General features: G+C 37.0%; 1 protein-coding gene across 1 annotated transcript in view; it reads right to left on the bottom strand.

Annotated features, from left to right (window-relative positions):
* Nucleotides 1–956: 956 nt before the first annotated feature.
* Nucleotides 957–17,909, bottom strand: part of GOLPH3 (golgi phosphoprotein 3) — a 34,193-nt gene continuing 17,240 nt past the window's right edge. The window contains exons 2-4 of the mRNA XM_080362025.1: nt 14,282–14,413; nt 7,989–8,103; nt 957–4,998 (exon numbers count right to left, since the gene is read on the bottom strand). Coding sequence (XP_080218151.1) covers nt 4,574–4,998; nt 7,989–8,103; nt 14,282–14,413 — 672 coding nt within the window. The 3' untranslated portion in view covers nt 957–4,573. The remainder of the gene's footprint in view (nt 4,999–7,988; nt 8,104–14,281; nt 14,414–17,909) is intronic.

Below are 17,909 nucleotides of genomic sequence, written 5' to 3'. Positions count from 1 at the left end.
TGTTCACCTTAACAAAACACTTGTTATAAACTGTAGCAGGTGCCCAGCTGCTTCAGTTCAGCCACTGAAGCAAGTAGCATTGACAAAAGCATTTGATGAAGAAGGCATCGGCAGGGAATTGAAGCAGAGGCGAAAGTGACTCCGAGTACAGTGTAAGGGAGAGCCAAGCTCAAGTTGACTGTAAAATTGAAAGACAAAAAAAATGTTAGTAATAAAACGGCAAGACTGGAAACTCCTAAGGCTGGAAATCAGGACAACTTCATGAGCATGACAGGAAGTCATCAAGCCACAGGGAAAAAGGAAGAAACAGAGAAAAACAGGGGCCAAAGTCAAGAGAGAAAAAAGCCAGAACAGCAAATTGTTTTTAAATACAGAAAGGCAGCAGGGATGAAGACCCAAAAAGCTACTGCTCATCAGCATTTCTTCCCCTATTAATTTCTGCTGTCTTAGGAAGCAGATTTTCTTCTCCTTTCCTACAAAAGCTTTTCCCTCCCGAGTCAGAAGGCATTTCCTACTGTCAGCTCTTCACAGGCTTCCTGCTGCTGCTTTGTAGGCAGAAGAAAACAAGACCCAACAGAAGGAAAGTCCAGATATTTTTTAGAGATTAATATGGGCAGCATGTCTGACTTTGCTCCTTCCCCATCCAAAGAACCTCCTCTCCTGCCCAAGAAGGCCACCTCCTACACACACCTGAAGTCACACTTTATATCCCGTGCTTCCAAAGCGGTTGACAACATCTCATTTCCTGAGTAATTGAAGTGTTGTATACATCATTACCATAAAATAAGTTAGTTAATTCTCTAAGAATTTTGTACTTCTCTGAAGGTGGAAACCCCCTTTGATATAGAAAGATAGAGGGACAAGAGTAGAAACCAGTATATAAGAGGCTTTGACTACCTGAAGTGCCTGAAGCCTAGCTAAGGCAGAACTGAGGCTTTGATGGAAATCATCTATTTCCCAAATAGGTGAAGATCAGAGTCTCAGGAAAAAGTGGAATTAGTTAGCAAACAATAATAAAAATTAAAAAATAAAATAATAAAAAAAATCATTTTGTTATTGCATGCATGTGATACACAGTAACGATTTGCAGCTGATAGTTGAAAGGGTGCTTTATTTTGTTTCAGTACAGATTCAGTCCAGTTCACAGAGAACACATTAGTTAATACGTATCTTCACTTTGCAGGAGAAATGGGCATGAACACATGAGCACTCAGTCACCAGCCTTTTATAGCCAATTTCATAGAATCATAGATGGTACTTTCACCTCAAAAGCGTCTTGTATGGCACACAGGTTTCACTAGCATCCCATATAGCACTGTAGCATTACCTCTAGAAACACAGGAAAGGATGTAAATCTCAAGGTTTTGACATTAACTTGAAAGTTAGTTTTAAAAGAATGGATCCCTGAATAGCGTATGTTCTTTCTTGTGGCATACGTTCAAGTTCAGGCTATGGACAACAGTCTTCACTTTAAGGAGACATTGAGAGCTGAGGACTTGGAGCAGCCAACAGTGTCCTAGACCCAGGTCTCCAGGTGTCCATGAGCTGCAGGAGCAGCTAACGGGAAGAAGGGTACCTGAATCTCAGAACAAAGCTGTCTCCCATGCTTAACCATTTTATCAGAACCTGAAACAGCAACGAAGTGGGGGGTGTTCGCTAAATCCTATTAAACTTACCTTCCTTGTTAGATGTAAGGTCTGGTAGCTCTTGTGAGGCTTTGGGCTTTTTAAAGCACAACATAGAACTCAAGACTCCAAAAGCTCACCTATTTCTCCTGCACATCCAGGCTTCTACTAGGTGGTTCAGCAAAAGACAGTCACTCATCACAAAACCTTCATTACTTACATCAAAGTGCTTTGATACACCCAGTAGAAACTATCCCCATCACAGAAAAAGGTTCTATCTCTAAGCAAAATAAATCTGATAAATACTGTAGGCAGTTATTTTCCCTGTGGAAAAAATAAAATTTAAAAAAAGAAAACAAAACAAAACAAAAAAACCAACCCAGCCTCTTTCCAGAGGGGATTAAAGGGTGATTTCTTTGAAACCATGTTGGCTGCAAGGGTGACAAAACTCCAATATCCTCCACAACCTAACATGAAAAGAGCAGGAACACAGAATACACGGAATGGAGATGAGAGGACAGGAAAGGGACTATGAAAGATACTTTCGGCCTGAAGCATGTTTCAAGTAGCTTAGACTTTCAAAGTAATTTTAAAAGTTTTGTGCACTTAACTTGATCCTGAATACGTCACTATTTTTCTGACCTTTCCACCTAATTACTTTTCCTTCCTCTCAAAGAGCAACAGAAAATGAGAAAACAGATCACAGCAGCACAAGACAATGAAAGCAGAGTTAGCATATAGTATTAAGTACAGTAAGTATTTTATAAGCTGTGAAATATAAGAGCAAGATGGCAACTTTCATTTTTCCTCCACTTACAGCAATCACATTTTGAAATGTTTAAAAGAAAACATCCAAAGTTCATGCCCAAGCTCCTCAAAGTTTTAAACATCTTACAACTGACAGAACACTGTCTTTTTATTTGTAAACCAGTTTGAAATATCTTACAATATACTTTTAATTCCATTTTTCTAAAGAAACAGCATTTAAGAACTGAAAGAACAGTGTGCCAATAAATGTTAAGGACCATTTTAAAAACCCTTATTTAAAAAAGGTTATATAGGTATGATGAATTTAGGTTGCATTTTAAAGTCAGCTACTTAAGCATCTAAACGATAGAAAATGAAGAGCAAAATTATAAGTCCAGTCACAGATGAGGCTGTGGAGTAGTGCTCAAGACAAGAGGTCTCCCCAGGGCAGGCACAGCTGCACTCTGACAAACTGTCTCAGTCATGAATCCTGCAGGTCTGAGCCACACCACTGATTAGGTCAGTTTGATCTACTTAATATAAACTCTCCCTTTCTAATAAGAAGAATATTAACTAAAGCTTTCAGTTAAGCAATAAAACCTTTCCTAATTAGCAACAAAAAAATAAAAATGACATGCTTGCTCTGTTTCAGGCACTTTCAAGATCATAGTTTATTTACTGTAGGTAAAAAGCTAGTATACAGATTAAGGGTTCCCTTAAATTTCAGCTCTACAGTTATACACCATCTAGTATTCTTGCTCTGAATATTAACCAAAGAAGTTTCTAAACACCAGTTAGCCCCACTATAAGTCTGCATCGTTATGAGGAAAGAAAAAATACAAATCAATGCTTAATTTTTTCAATGCAGAATATTTATACTGTGAAACCAATGGGAGGTAAGCAATGGCAAAGAGGCAATAAATCTTAAAAAGCTCAAGTTCTTCATATATTTTTTACAATAGTGTGCTAATCAGCATAATTGTATGTAAAAAACTGAAATATAGCAGAGCGTCCCGTTACAAAAATTTTAGTCGTCTGAACTGCAGTCATTACTTGCTAACCTTTTACATGCAACACCTGCTAGGAGTGACTTTTGGTTTTTAAGGTGTAAAACAGATCATAAGGTTTAAGAGACAACCATTAATTTGTGTACAAAATTAAAAACTGCACCTAAGAATTGTACTGGTCACGAGCCTCTTCCATAAAGAGGGGGGTGCGGAAACACTATGAACAATGATAGAAAGTAGTCTCTTTCCGTACACTAATGACCAAAGGCAATGCATAGACTGAGAATACCTGGATGGCAAACTCTGTGGACACTGGAAACAAAACAGCTTTCACATACATGCTTGTTACAGGACGCCTTTCTTTCCATCGAATGGCAATGGCTGACAGCAAATAAGGGGCACCAGGTGTACAACTAAGTAGATCTTGCAAAATACTAAGATGGGGATGTATTATTAATATACAATTTGAACTATATATACAGTATAATGGAATGTATTCCATCCCAAAACTGGTTTATGAAACAATTGGACCTTTCTATACTAGCCTTATGACTCAGCTATTGTTCTAATGAAAATATAAGTACACAAGAAACTTGCATGGAAAGTAAAATTTATGGGGCATTTTACGGGAACTATTGACAAAGCTGCTTAATGGCATTTTTGCTTTTTAAGTAGTTCTGTTAGATATAATTGAAACAACATCTGTGTATAAAATGTCCTGACAGACACTTCCAACATGTAGCTTTGGTGATTTTAAAAGGCCCTTTTAAATCTGTTATGAATTGTACTGCAGAAGTATTGATGCATGCGCACATCTGTGTTAGCTGAGACTAGTGGTCCCAACTGCATGCACATTTTCTCCTTGAGGTTCTTTCCATGTTAAACCACTTCAATAACAGTGAGATGAAAAATAGATTAAACAAAGTATTTCAGATAACTCAAACTGAATAGGAAATGGAATGCCAATATGGCAGTAAAACTTTTTTCTGTTGTTTTTAAACAGGAAGGTCTCTTGTACCAGGAGAATGCTGTATACAGATACACAGAGAAGGAGGGAATACGCCACTTATAATTCCCATCAAACAAGCGCCGATTCATCATGTAAGAAGGTACAAATTACAGAAAAACATGAATAGTCAATAGAAGAGAAACAACTGGTTTACATGAAAGGAGAACACTTCAGTCTGAGTGCAGTTACTTTGTGAAAGCTGCTACAACAGCCCACAGAACCTCATTCGTGTTGGCTTTCATACATTCAACCTCAGGGTCTAAATCCAGAAGCTGCCGCACTCTCTTTGTGGCTAAATCATACTGCTCATCCAAAAGAGGCGCAAAAGCGTTCTCCAGAACATCTGAAGCATGGGCTAAATAAACCAGTGCCAGCAAGCGCTTGTCCATACGGTGAGGGTCATTCACCCACTTGTCAAGAACTGCTTCCTGAACCTTCTTGATGAGGCGCTGCTTGATATTGTTGTTGGTGAGAGGGTGCGTAGTCATGTCAAAAAGAAGGAAGTTCTGTTTCTCTGTTGTCAGTACACCTTTTTCCACTAGATTTTTAGCTAGCCGTTCACGGACATTTCGTAGTTGGTAGTGCAACTTCAATGGGTTCCATGTTTCACCTAAAAAAAGCAAGCAAAAAAACCCAACAGTCAGGCAAAGTTTAAGCTGTACTCTTGCCATGTTCTTCACTCCACCCTGTGGTGCAAACTGAGCTGTCAAATTCATATAGCTGACCAATACAACAATTTCTAATGCTTTTTGAAAGGCCAGATTCTCCTGCCTTAACAGAGCATGTGATTCTGTGTGCACAGAGGATGGAATTTTAAATACAAGATCAGCAAAACATCTACTGATAACATTAAAATTGTTAAGCAGCAAGAACTCCACCTTTGCTTAAGAGTCTACTTAACAAGCTAGAAAGTTTAGCTCCACCCTACCTAAATATGTATCATAAGTATGAAGATATCCTCCTGATATTAAAAAGTCTATATATTTGAAGAGGTGAGGGAAGCAACAGCATTAAGTATTTCCTATTCAGTTGAGGGTTTTCTATAAATGATATGAGAATTTCTGTATCAGAAAGCTTTCTAAAAATTCGTTGGTTAACATACAGTAATAATCATAAAAGCCACAGATGACTTTAAGTTCCTCCCACCGTGACAGAAGGTGATGTACACTGTATGCAAGTAACAGCCAAGTTAAATAAAAAAATTAAGCAGCACCAACTGCACAGTGAAAGGCAGAGATCCCACCCAGGCCTGAATTACACAAGTTCCTGTAGCTCCCACACCTCACTGAATGTGATTCCCCAGCTTCACCATGAATTAAAGTATCACACACACAGGAGCACTCTCCTTACAGCATTTCACAGGGCAAAGGTTATTTCCAAATGTTGCTACATTTGTTAACCGGATGTGGCTATACGGTAACAAAAATCAGTACTGTGGTGACACCTTGTGACCAAACTCCTCAATTACACACACTCGCTTGTCCAAACATGGACAGATATCACAGTATCACAGTATTTGTTACATCTACAGGAAGACCTGGCATTTTTATCCGATCTTCTGCATTCCCTACACTTGCTTCCCTTAGAGGCTATCTTACAAAACATCAGCCTGGCACACATCACCTTACACATCCATAAATATTTCCATGATAGCTTTGAACCCATACGTACTGTAACTTCAAGCAGCATTCTTCACCACATTGCTGGTAACTACAGAGAGGAGCTATTTTTCCAGGATCAGACCCTAAAGCAAAATTCTAAAAGAGTTTATAAAAAACGAAAGCAAAACAAAAAAATACCAAAATATATTTTTTTTCAAAGGGCAGTCATCTAAACCATGGGACATGAAAAGAATGCTAACGCCATCCAAGAACTAGTAAATTATAACCATATGTAAATAAAAATGATTGATCCAAGTCTTAGCCACAGCTCTGACAATAATTATCTACCCAGAGCCAAAGCTCAGCAGGGTCAAGGAAATCTTAGCTTAGCTGAAAAAAACCCTACAACATTGTTCATTCATTAGTTGACCTTTTTTGAATCAGTACTAACTTATGTGCTCCGCACTGGGAAAGAAGGTGAAATGTCAGCACAAATTATGTATTTGGGACAAGAAAAATGAATTGTTTTTGCAGGCTGTAAAAGTGAAAGAGAGCTGAGCAAGAGCTGAACTGCAAGGCCAGGCAGCAGCTATGTCCCCTGCTGTTCTCCTTCCTCCCTACAGTCACGGAGCAAGAGCTGAGAGATGGCAAGGACAGGAGTGCAAACTGATGTGCAAGGTAGGCAGTTTAAGTTGGTACGGACAAATGAAAAGACCATGAAGAAAACAAGAAGGCAGATAAAGCTGGAGAGATTTTGCTCACTTTTGAAACTCTTACTTTACAGGTTGTTACAATAACAGAGATTTAGATGGACAACTTCAAGTCTCATTACCCTCTACCTCACAGAGTCATGTTGTTGACAAAACAGCGAGTCTTCTTCCTGCACTGCTTGCACAACTCAAGTACAGATCTGATACACTTCACAGAAGCTGCACTTTATGTCTTCTAAAAACAGACAAACCCTGGTGATGAGTTTTGGCTACAGAAAAAAACAAAACAAAACAAAAAACACCCAAACCAGTAGAAGTATTACATGTTAAAAGATGGCCATAGTTCATTTCAGGTTAACCTATGCATCCTGGGGATACAACTGTTGGCAAGACATTTAGAATCTTAGAACCATTTCAGTTGGAAGAGACTCTCACGATTATTGAGTCCAACCATAACCTAACCCTCGCACTAAATCATGTCCCTAAGAACCTTGTCTAAACGCCTTTTAAACACCTCCAGGGACAGTGACTCCACCACTTCCCTGGGCAGCCTGTTCCAATGCCTGACAACCCTTTTTGTGAAGAGTTTTCTTCCTAATGTCCAATCTAAACATCATCTGGTGCAACGTGAGACCATATGAAAAATGTTATCTGCAATTGTAAAGATGAAATCTGCTTGACATTTCATTTTTTTGGCAACAACTTACTCCCTTCACAGGAAGAGCTGTGTGCAAAGGACTTATATTGAAAACTTTGTTTTGAACAAGGAGTATCTAATATTTGAAAATATATGTTACATTTCCCCAATTAATGGAAAAATAGAACTCTTAACTGTTTATTATTTCGTTGTGATTAATGGCCAATTCATCCTCAATTTTTACATCTGAGCAGCGAGCTTCTTATATGCTTTCTTTATCAAAAGATCCGAATACTGAATCCATACACCTGTACTCCAAACTTCCACTAACTCTCACTTCCCATTACAGAGAAAGGTGATTGTATTTCCCGGGTGCAGTCTGAATTTACTTTAGAGTCAGTGGAAGCCATTTCTCCCACAGAGTTGTGATGTCCTCTGACACATCTAGATCTTTTCTATACCAAGTCAAAAGCAACAGTTAATTATATTTGAGTAAAGGCTACAATCAACAAGAGACTACTCTGGACAACAGACTAATTAACTTATTTGCATACTTTCTCCCAGAAAACCTTACAGTGTAAGATCTAGTGATGCCATGTAACATAATTAGCTTTATGGGGCGGGGAGCAAATACATTATGTCCAAGGCTTACCACTAAGCAGTTCAATCCAATTTTGTACTGTTTCAGGAGGTTGGGTCTCTTTTATGTGTTTCAGAGCTTCATCAAGTAGAACATCCCCTGTGGGAGCATCTGACTTGCAAATCACCTAGGACAGAATAAAATGCAGTCAGTATTCTGACTTAATGCACAGGCCATAAACATCTGCCAACAAAAAAAATGGAAAAATCTGCCTATTATCATAACCAATTATATTTAAAAAAAAATAATCTCTACAAATATGCAAGTTTAAAAAAACATACCTAGTTAAAAACAAACAAAGAAACCAACCAAAGTATCTCAGATTGTAATTATAAAACCATGTTAAGTCATAAGTTATCTATAACTTAAATTAACCTTAACTGACTAAAACGATAGGATTAATAACATGTTTAATAGCTATTTTGTTAAAGAAGACAATCCACTAACCCAGCCAGGTCCTACACTTTCCCCACAAATCAAAGTATACTACAGTGTTAAAATATGCTCTGATGGCAGTCTATTTACTGCTTCACGTCAATTTATTCAAAATACTGCAGTTAAACTGTTAGGCCATGTGAAACTGATAAATAAGTTACAAACTGAAAAAGCAGGAAAACTGGTTTTCTTCTTCCACGTACTGATGGACAAGAACAGGTTCCAGACAACATCTGTGAGTTTTACAGCTCTGAAAAACATGTTAACCAGCAGCACTATGTTCTGTTCACCAACAGTTAGAACATACATACCAGGGAAAATACGTATGTACTAATAAACCCCTTAATATGCAATAGTAAATGCCATTATCATTTAAGTTTGTTCTTTAGTAACTTAGACAATTATTTCAATTCTTCTCTCAAGGGAGCACAGGAGAAAAACAACTATAAAAAAATCACTCACAGTGACATAATAAAATTTAAGTATTTGAATAACTGCTTGTTTACACATAGTTATATAAACCAATTCAAATGCCATTTTTTCTGGTTAGAAAAACATGCACTAAGCAAAAACATACAGATTAAACTAGCCTAAGTCAATATGCTTGAACAAAAAATGGATAACAATAAAAATCTCTCTTTCTTTAAGAAAAGAAGAATTACTATAATTTCAAAGCTAGCTATGAAAATAACAAATCTGGCAGCTTAAATAGTTTTACAAGTTAGTATTTATAAGCATCAGGTAAAAAGATAATAGGTAACTGACAGAAAAATTCATATCAACACAAATGCACATATACAAGACAAGAAGCTAGTGAGAGCTCTTATTTTTTGTAAAGCTTCATGGTCATCAGAAAGGTGTCCTGGAATGAAATGCATGTCAAGTTTAGTTCTGTTCCTTAGTTCTGATAATCCTTACTACAAACAATAGAGGAGTCCAGTACATTTTCATAGTGTCTAGAGATGACACTATGCAATGTTAAGACAGCTTCAGTACTGGCAAGATGATCCCAAACTGGAGGTGGTGCACATGAAGTCAATGAAATGGAAAGGAGAACCGCTGGAGAGATCTTTGTGATGAGATCATAGCTGAAATATTATTTCCAATTTAGATCATATATACAAAGCACAGAAACTAAGACTTTTAATAAAATAGGCAAGAATGAAGCAGTACACAATGTCAGGCTAAAAAGAACTAAGTTTGTTTAGATCTAAAAAGAAAGCAGGTAAGATACTTTCCAAAGAAAGTATCAAACAGTAGGTTAGGGTCCCCACTTTGTGAAAAATAAAATATACTGGCTTATTCTGGAAATAAGAAAAACGCAGGATGTATTGTCAAAAACGTCAACAGGCAAATTAAACATGCAGAGAGCTGCTGAATTGCAGTCAATGGAGGACTTTGAAACTAAACATCTACCAGAGAGGGTCCAGAGAAATCTCATTATCTTTTACTGCATCTAGATTAAATGGTCACTTGAGATACTGTCCAGGTCTCCATTTTTGGGAGCTGGATACTACTCCAACCATAAATCTTAGATATTGGGTTTTAAGAACACAACTACATTTCAATCCAGACAACCCCTATTTGAAACTAAACACAATACAATGTGTACTTTTCCTTCTGATTTACAAGCTTGTGCCACTCAAAAACCCTTACTGAAAATATAGTGATATTATATACTTTCCAGTTCCATTTTCAAATTTCGGAAGTTTGTTCTCTAATTAAACAGAAACATCTTTCAAGATGGGTTTTTAAGCTGCAGTATTGTGGCTATAATTGGTACCTTTCAGACCTTCCTTTAATAGTTAACTTAAAAACACCCAACTTATTTATCTTTACTTCTTTTTAAAACTGACATTCCAACAGTATTTACATTTCTTTCAAGCATCCCATATGACCAGTTTCAAAGTAAGGAGTTACAATGGATCTCTCCAGCCTGCTGCAGTTGGTAACCTACTACTCACCATCTCACTTTAACAGATGAGATGTGAAGTTCTTTTTGACCTGTTTTATTACAATAATAATAATAATAATAATAATAATAATAATAATAATACACACACACTCAAAACAAACCTACTGAAGAGATAAATGAAGTGCTTTTAAGTCTAGGATGGGTTTTTGGGGGTTTGGTTTTTTGGTGGTGTTGGTTGGTTTTTATTTTTGTTTTGGAGTTTAGAAACAGCTTTCCTTGCTTATTTGGGGTTAAGATGCTTTTTTCTACACTGCAAAGAAGTTTAAGTCAGTGTAAATATAATGCACTGTGAGATTACAAACCTAAACACATAGGTGCTTAAGGAAAGAGCTGTAAGGTGCATGCCCCATTCAACTCAGCCAAGACTTCACAAGCTCTTGTGAAACCACAAGGCATCATGATTTTGTTTCAAAGTTTACCGTTCTCTGCAGCCAGGCATACAGCACTGTTTCTTCTCATTTCTCTGCCACACTGAATATTTACTGCACGGATTCTCCTGACTACCCTTGCCCTTAAACAAAAGTATTCTGGTTCACACTCCTAAGGTATTTATGCTGCCCTCTCCAGCATGTGGAGAGAAGCAACAGCGGAAGCCTAGCCCCCTCTCTCCTGTCTTCATGGATCTGCTCCTTCTTGAAGGATTTATTGATAAATGCTTCTTGGCTAACTCTCTTCAGAGTCAGAACAGCATGAGAAGAGTGCGAAATTGAGTGGGCTGGCGATCTTGTGAATTGAATCATCACAGAAGATTAAGCATCCACAAGGGGGAATTTTTTTTCTCTCTTTAACAAAAGAGCTAAGGTAGAGAAAGAAGCTAAGATCCTCGTTCTTCAGAGATTATGGTCCTTAGCCTTACTGTAAAAAAAAAAAAAAAATTTCTTTCTTTATTCAAATTTTTCAGTGAATTATCACGTACTAGATCTGCCTTGCATCCAACTACTGAGGAAATTTCAATTATACAGAATATTTAATTTGCATTTTCCACAAGGTAGTTTTGCAATTAAGCAATGCTAAAAATTAAGCACTTCTTGCATTGATTTTTAAGTAAAAAACTTAATAATTTACTTTTAATACAAAAATTCACTCATGCATGAATCACTCAGAATTGTCAGCTATAAAATATTGAGGTAAATCCACCAAGGATATGTTGGGATTTCTTTTGTTTGTAAGAAATCTAGTGATTTTGTTTGCTTTCTGAGGCTGTAAAGCAGCACAGAGTATCATATTATATGATCGACAACCACTAGTCTTAGAAATTCCTTTATTAATACATAAACTTCAATATTCACTTCCTTGTTTCTAAAATTGATACCAGTAGATAGAGCTCAAAAATGATGCAATAATTACATACTCTTAAACCAAATTTACGAGGATGTTGCAACATATATAATGTCATATTGACTTTCAAAGTTTCACTAATGTCCATCAAGTCCTTGTCTGCCCATTTCTCAGTCTCATTTGTCTCTCATGGCATTCAAGCATGGATTTAATGCATCCTGATCTATTCTTAAGTTCCACAAAACCACAAAAAAAAAAATGAAAACCACAACACAGCAAAGTTCTACCTGAATTAAGGCTTGAAGTAGAAATCATTGTAGCTAGCAATCTTTAAATCAGCTGTATGACTAAGGCCACAGTTAGCCGGTTATAAATCTGTACTACTGCCTAAAGAACTAGTTCTGCCCTCTTCTTGTTCTCACCTTATTGGTTGTGCCAGCAGTCTCACTTTGTGCCCCACCTGAAGACAAGATCAAGGAAGTAATTCAAGTAAAAACTAAACTATCAAAGAAGTGAATTAGTTTTCAGCCAGAGGCATTATCCAACAAGCATGTACGGATTCAAGTAACAACCCAAGAGAGACTCCAATAAGCCTCTTCGCAAAGACAGGGCTGCCCTTCTCAGCTGAAACATGGGCCAAACCTGCCTCCGGACCATGGCTTGAAGATACAGGGTCTTGATTCACAAATCAAAGTTTTGAGTTTTAAAGAGGTTTTACCTTCCCACAAAATCTGAGGATGAACCTGAGGTGAGGCGGAAGAAGGGCCAGCCTGAGAGGCAGAAGCCATAGACAATGGTATTGCCACTAAATCACAACCTTCGATGCAACCACACAGCTCATTCCACTCTCTAGGCATAGTATTTAACTCAAAGTGAAAGCTGAGGGCAAAGGGAGAAAAGCCTGCAAATGGGTGACAAAGAAGGGCACTTGGTAGAGTTGAAACACTTGCCTCTAGCCAACAGAATAAGCCTGAAACTTTCTCTTAAAGAAAAGCTTCAGATAAGGTACAAACCAACACAAGCCATTCATGAGACCGATTTCTAAATTGAGAGAGGTGGTGCAGAGAGAGAAGAAACCTCATACACATCAGCAGCTAAGGATTTTATTTGCAAGAAATTACTTAGGCAGAAATGAATCTTCATTTGAATTTTAAGTGTTTTCCACAGAATGATCCTCTCTGCATAAAAAAAAAAAATCTCTATTGCCTTATAAGAGCAGAAAGAACAAACCCTTTAATATTGGACAGCTTTTCTACCTCCTTAAGCAAAGGTGGGAGTGAGAAGAAACAAAGCACACTTACCCACTCCCAAAAGCCACGTAACATAAAAAAACCCCACACCAAACAAAACAAAATAAATACACAAAAAACGCCAAAAATGAAAAAAAGATATACACACAAAAAAACCCCACACCATAACCAACCAACCAAAAAAAAAAAAAACAAACCCACAAAGGATGACAAGAATTCAATAATTTTGCTTGTATTCTTTACTGAACATATGCATCGGTTATTTTTCCATTTTCCTAAATAAAAACATAGTTAGAATTTCAGGTAGATAGAGCTGATAAGGTTTGCACAGAATTAAAATAACTGCTAAGGAATATTCTTGAATGCCTATAGAGCCAAAACCTTTGGAGGAAAAAAAAATAAATGTGCAGACTAATCAATGTTGAAAGTGCTTACATGAAGCTAAGTAGGAGCTGTTTGTCTGAACAGAGGTTCAATTCTCCAGACAAGGAAGAAGCTGGCAGAAAATTGGGAAATCTGACAGCTTTCCTTTGAAAAATTCAGCAAAAGATAATATTGACAGAGAAATGTGCCATAAAAGAGAATTTATTTGTGGTGGATAGACAACATTTGACTATGTTTTCATTAAGTTTATTTTACAAGTATCCTCTAGCGCTGATGAAGTAAAAATTCTTCAAACAGCGTGACTTCGCACATTTTGTACTAAGGAAAAAATCCAGTATAAAAACTAATAAATTTAGGCCTCAAATCTTCAGCCCAGTTCAACACAGGACCTTAAAAACTTGCCCATCTTAAATGCCAGTCAGTACAACAAATTAAACATAGCAGTCACATGCTTAAGTGGGATAGTTTTGTGTTCTCAGGGGCCCAAGCTACACAGATCATTTCCTTCCCATGCATTGCAAGCACAAACTGCCACACTGTGTACAGCAGAATTAAACAGCTTGCAGGATACATCTGGCAGGCTGTTAGCCATTCCTTTGAGCCCCAGCCCACATCTCACCAACATTGCAAAAGCCAGCTCCTTTGGCAGATTAGAACTGGTGCTACTGGCTCTCAGAAGGAACTGCTGCCACTGCACCCTGGCCAAAGGTGGCCAGCTGTTTCTGCAAGGTTCTAAACAGCAGCAGGTACACGTCAAGAGAGCCAACAGGAACACAGAACATGTACAGAACATCTTTCAAGGTACTTCAGCTCACCATTTAAATACTTTTATCTCTATGCATTTACCTTAGGTCAGTACTCAGAGTCCCCATCCCCATGTAAAGAAAAAAAATGAAGTCTTCTTGCAACTTGTTGTAGTTTATAGCTACCATATTGCCTGAAGCGTGACACAGAAGTGAATGTGACTATTTCCCTTCACTTACCTTTCTTGTTAACAGACTTTTGCGCCTCATTCCACAAGCCTCTAGCTGAAGACGCCCTCGCAATGCCAATTCAATTAACATACAGCCACGCAATCCTGAGGAGATGCAATCATTCCAGAATGATGTGTAACCCTGGGAAGAATGAAAGACAGTAAGATACCATCATCTCCACACCTGAAAGCAGACAGGAAAAAAGGCTTACTGCCTTCTCTAAGCAGTTCACCTGCCTTCATACACTTTTGAAGTAGCATCACTAGTCAACTACCATTCCTGTACTGAAACAGGAAAAAGCAACCAACTCATCCCCTATCAGTTTTGACACTTAGTCTCTGCTCTTTGAAGAACAGTGAAATCTCATGAAAGTGACACAAAATAAACCAGCAAGATACTGAGAACTCTGAGATATAAAGTGCAGTTTATATATGGTCAAAATAAACATGTATCTTTTTAATACATGAAGCATTTGGCATTACCAACATCACACAGGCTTATCCAAGTTTTCTGAGAAATATTAACATGATTTTACATCCATAAATAATATGGCACTGATGAAATAATAACCACCTGAAAATCAATACTAACTAAACTATGGAGTACAGTGGAAACACAAAGGTGGCAATCAGCACAAACCACAGAGCAGACTTTTCAGCTTCAACATAGTAAAACAAAGGACAGAAGTTTTCAAGCAAATATTTGGAATAGGTTCTATTTTGTCACTTAAATCCCTTGAAAACATGTATTTTTAGCTTGATGCATATGGATCTTATATGCACTGCATACATATTCATTCAATGAACCATATCACATCTACCATGCTTTTTCATCTGTATTTCTTCATTGATAGCTGTTTGCTTAAACAGCAGAAAAAAGTATTTGACCCATAAAATTTACTTAGTATCTAGAAATACATGTATTGACTTTCATACTCTATTGCTTAACAACTATGACCGGGAAAAAAAAAAAAGAGATTCTATTTTACCTAGAGAGTAGCCAACACAGTTCTTGCATATTTTTAAATAGTTGAGTACCTAAGACAGAACAAAATATTTCTAAGAAATGTTTTGCTTTTGAGAAATGACAAGAGAAACACTTGGTACAATCCACAAAGACCTCCCAAAACCCCTCTAGTGATGCATCTCTGAAAATACTCGCTTTGGGACACTTTAGAGAAAAGTGTTGGAAACACTGCTGCAATAAGAGCAGCACACTCCCTTTCATGAAATTCATCTTAACCAATAACAAAGACTAGCTTAAATCAAGAGCAAATTCAATTTTATTCTACTCACAAAAAAATGTTGCCAATGTATGGAGATATAAGATGCATATATTTGAAGTCCACTAAAGTTACAAACCAGGCCTTAACTAATGCATGCCATTAAATGTAGATTTCCAGGAACACAAGAATATTTTTTTCCTTCTAGTACTCAGATCTATTTTCAAGAGCTGCATTACACAGATGAACAATTCTTCCAAAAACTCTACAAAAGCTCTGAATTTCTAGAAAGTAATTACTAAAATATGTCAGATATTTATCTTAAAATGTCATAAATTTAAAGTTGAAAGGGCTTTGAGAAGTTATCTAATCAGTAAGTTATCTTATTTGTGAGTATCGGCTACACTTGTGACTCAGCCTTTCTGTAAAGATTTTTGTTGGCACCATACATTTCTTTGCCAAAACCATACGAGATAAGGTGCATGCATTTGCTTGATTAAAAGGAAAAAACTTCCTACATTCTACTCTTTCCAGTCAAATAGCCTCTTTATATAATAATTTTTGAAATCTGACAACACATATACAAACTAAAAATCTATTGCATAAAATCACAGCTTTGGCGCAATACATATACACTTCTTTATATTAATAAAATGTGTTATATTATTATGCAAACAATTAAAGTGTTTATTTTTTACCATTTACTGAATAATTAAAACTGAATTTATTTTTGAAGTGAGTATTTTTCAATGAAGTGACATTAACTTTACCACTCCTGGCAGCAATTACCAGATGTAAACTCATCTGCTCCAGCAGTTATTGAACATATAAGCCACAGGCTGTGAGATGCAGAGAAATACAGGATCACAGGATAATTCAGGTTGGAGGGAACCACAGGAGACCTCTAGTCTAAACTCCTGCTGAACGCGGGTTCAGCTATGAAATCAAATCAAGTTGCTCAGGGTTCTACACAGTCAAGTCCTGAAAACCTCCAAGGATGGAGACTGTACAACCATCCGACAGCTTTTAATTAAGTGATTCTGAAGACAATTCAAAAATATTTAATTCTTCATAAATGGAACTACTTGCTCCACTAGGTTAGATGACATTGAAAACATGTACTGTGTCACCACTGTTTTGTTGTAGTTGGATTTTTGTTTGCTTTTTCCCAGACTCAGAGTTTGCAAGAGATCCACTAGAACTGGAACATCATATTTCAATATACTATTAATACAGTGAAGGAGTTATTTTAGAACGGTCAGTGTCATCCTGAATATTTTTCAATCTTTCCACATAGTTCAGCCAGATGGACTGGCTGTTCCTGGCACTTAACTGCCAAGACCTCAGACAATGGAAGGAACCTTCACAGAAGGTCAGTTTAGCACACAACAATCTAACTAAATAATCCTTTAACTCAAACTTCCTGGTGTAACTGAAAATCAGCAGAAGCAGACATTTATCTCCAATACTGGAAATAGCTTCTTGACACATACTTTAAATGGCATAAGGCATAACTAGAAAAAGGTGCATAAAAGAGAAACAATAATGCTCAGCATTGTAGAACTACCACCTATTAAAGAGGCTTCAGACAGGTGGTGAAGAAGAGTGAAAGGGGCAGAGAGAATAATAATAACATACAGAGAGGGAGAAGAGCAATATAGAATAAAGTACTATTTGCACAGGAAATAATTTTTCTTTTTCCACAGACAAGGGCTAAAAGGTGGTAAATGAAGCTAGCTCACAGGTTAGAAAATTCAAAGGCCACCTTCTTTTCTATGTTTCTATTCCAACTGTTTTACAGGAAGGCAGAAGTTTTTTTAAAAAATCCTTCAAAAATCAGTTAAATTCATAGGAGATTGCTAATGAAGTCTGACAGGCAGCAGTGGACCTGTAAACCATGCATGGTCTGGGAGGCTCTCAGCCAGTTGAAGTCAGCGTACACTGGAGTGGTCATTTTGTGTGCACTCATTCCCTGAACATAGCCTGGACATTGCTCGTTGCAGCTTATGGAACAATATGGGGATTTGGTTTGACATGCAAACACTGTTCTCTGCTGTCATTCCAAATACCTAACTGTCTCAAAACACTTTGAAGATCAAAGATGCAAGTCATTCCACTGTTTAATGCTCTTAAACAATAGCCTTCTCACAAATACAACACCAGGTATTTTTACTTAATCTATCTTCCTACAAGTCTTTTATAACTTTATAAACAACCTAACTCAATGAAATACTTATTTCATTAAGGTTGCTAAGCAGCACAGGGAAAAAAAAAATCTTATAAGGCAGGGAATTATTTTTAGCTGACAGCATTCACACTAGAATAGCACTTTAAACTATGAATAGCTTGCAAGACAATATTTTAATTCTATGTTTATTCAAAGATCAAAAGAATGTTTACAACCATCATGTTTAT

Source organism: Nesoenas mayeri (assembly GCF_963082525.1).
Source record: "Nesoenas mayeri genome assembly, chromosome: Z".
Lineage (NCBI taxonomy): Eukaryota > Metazoa > Chordata > Aves > Columbiformes > Columbidae > Nesoenas > Nesoenas mayeri.
The sequence above is the reverse complement of the archived record's forward strand: the minus strand, read 5'-3'. Positions and strand labels throughout refer to the sequence as shown.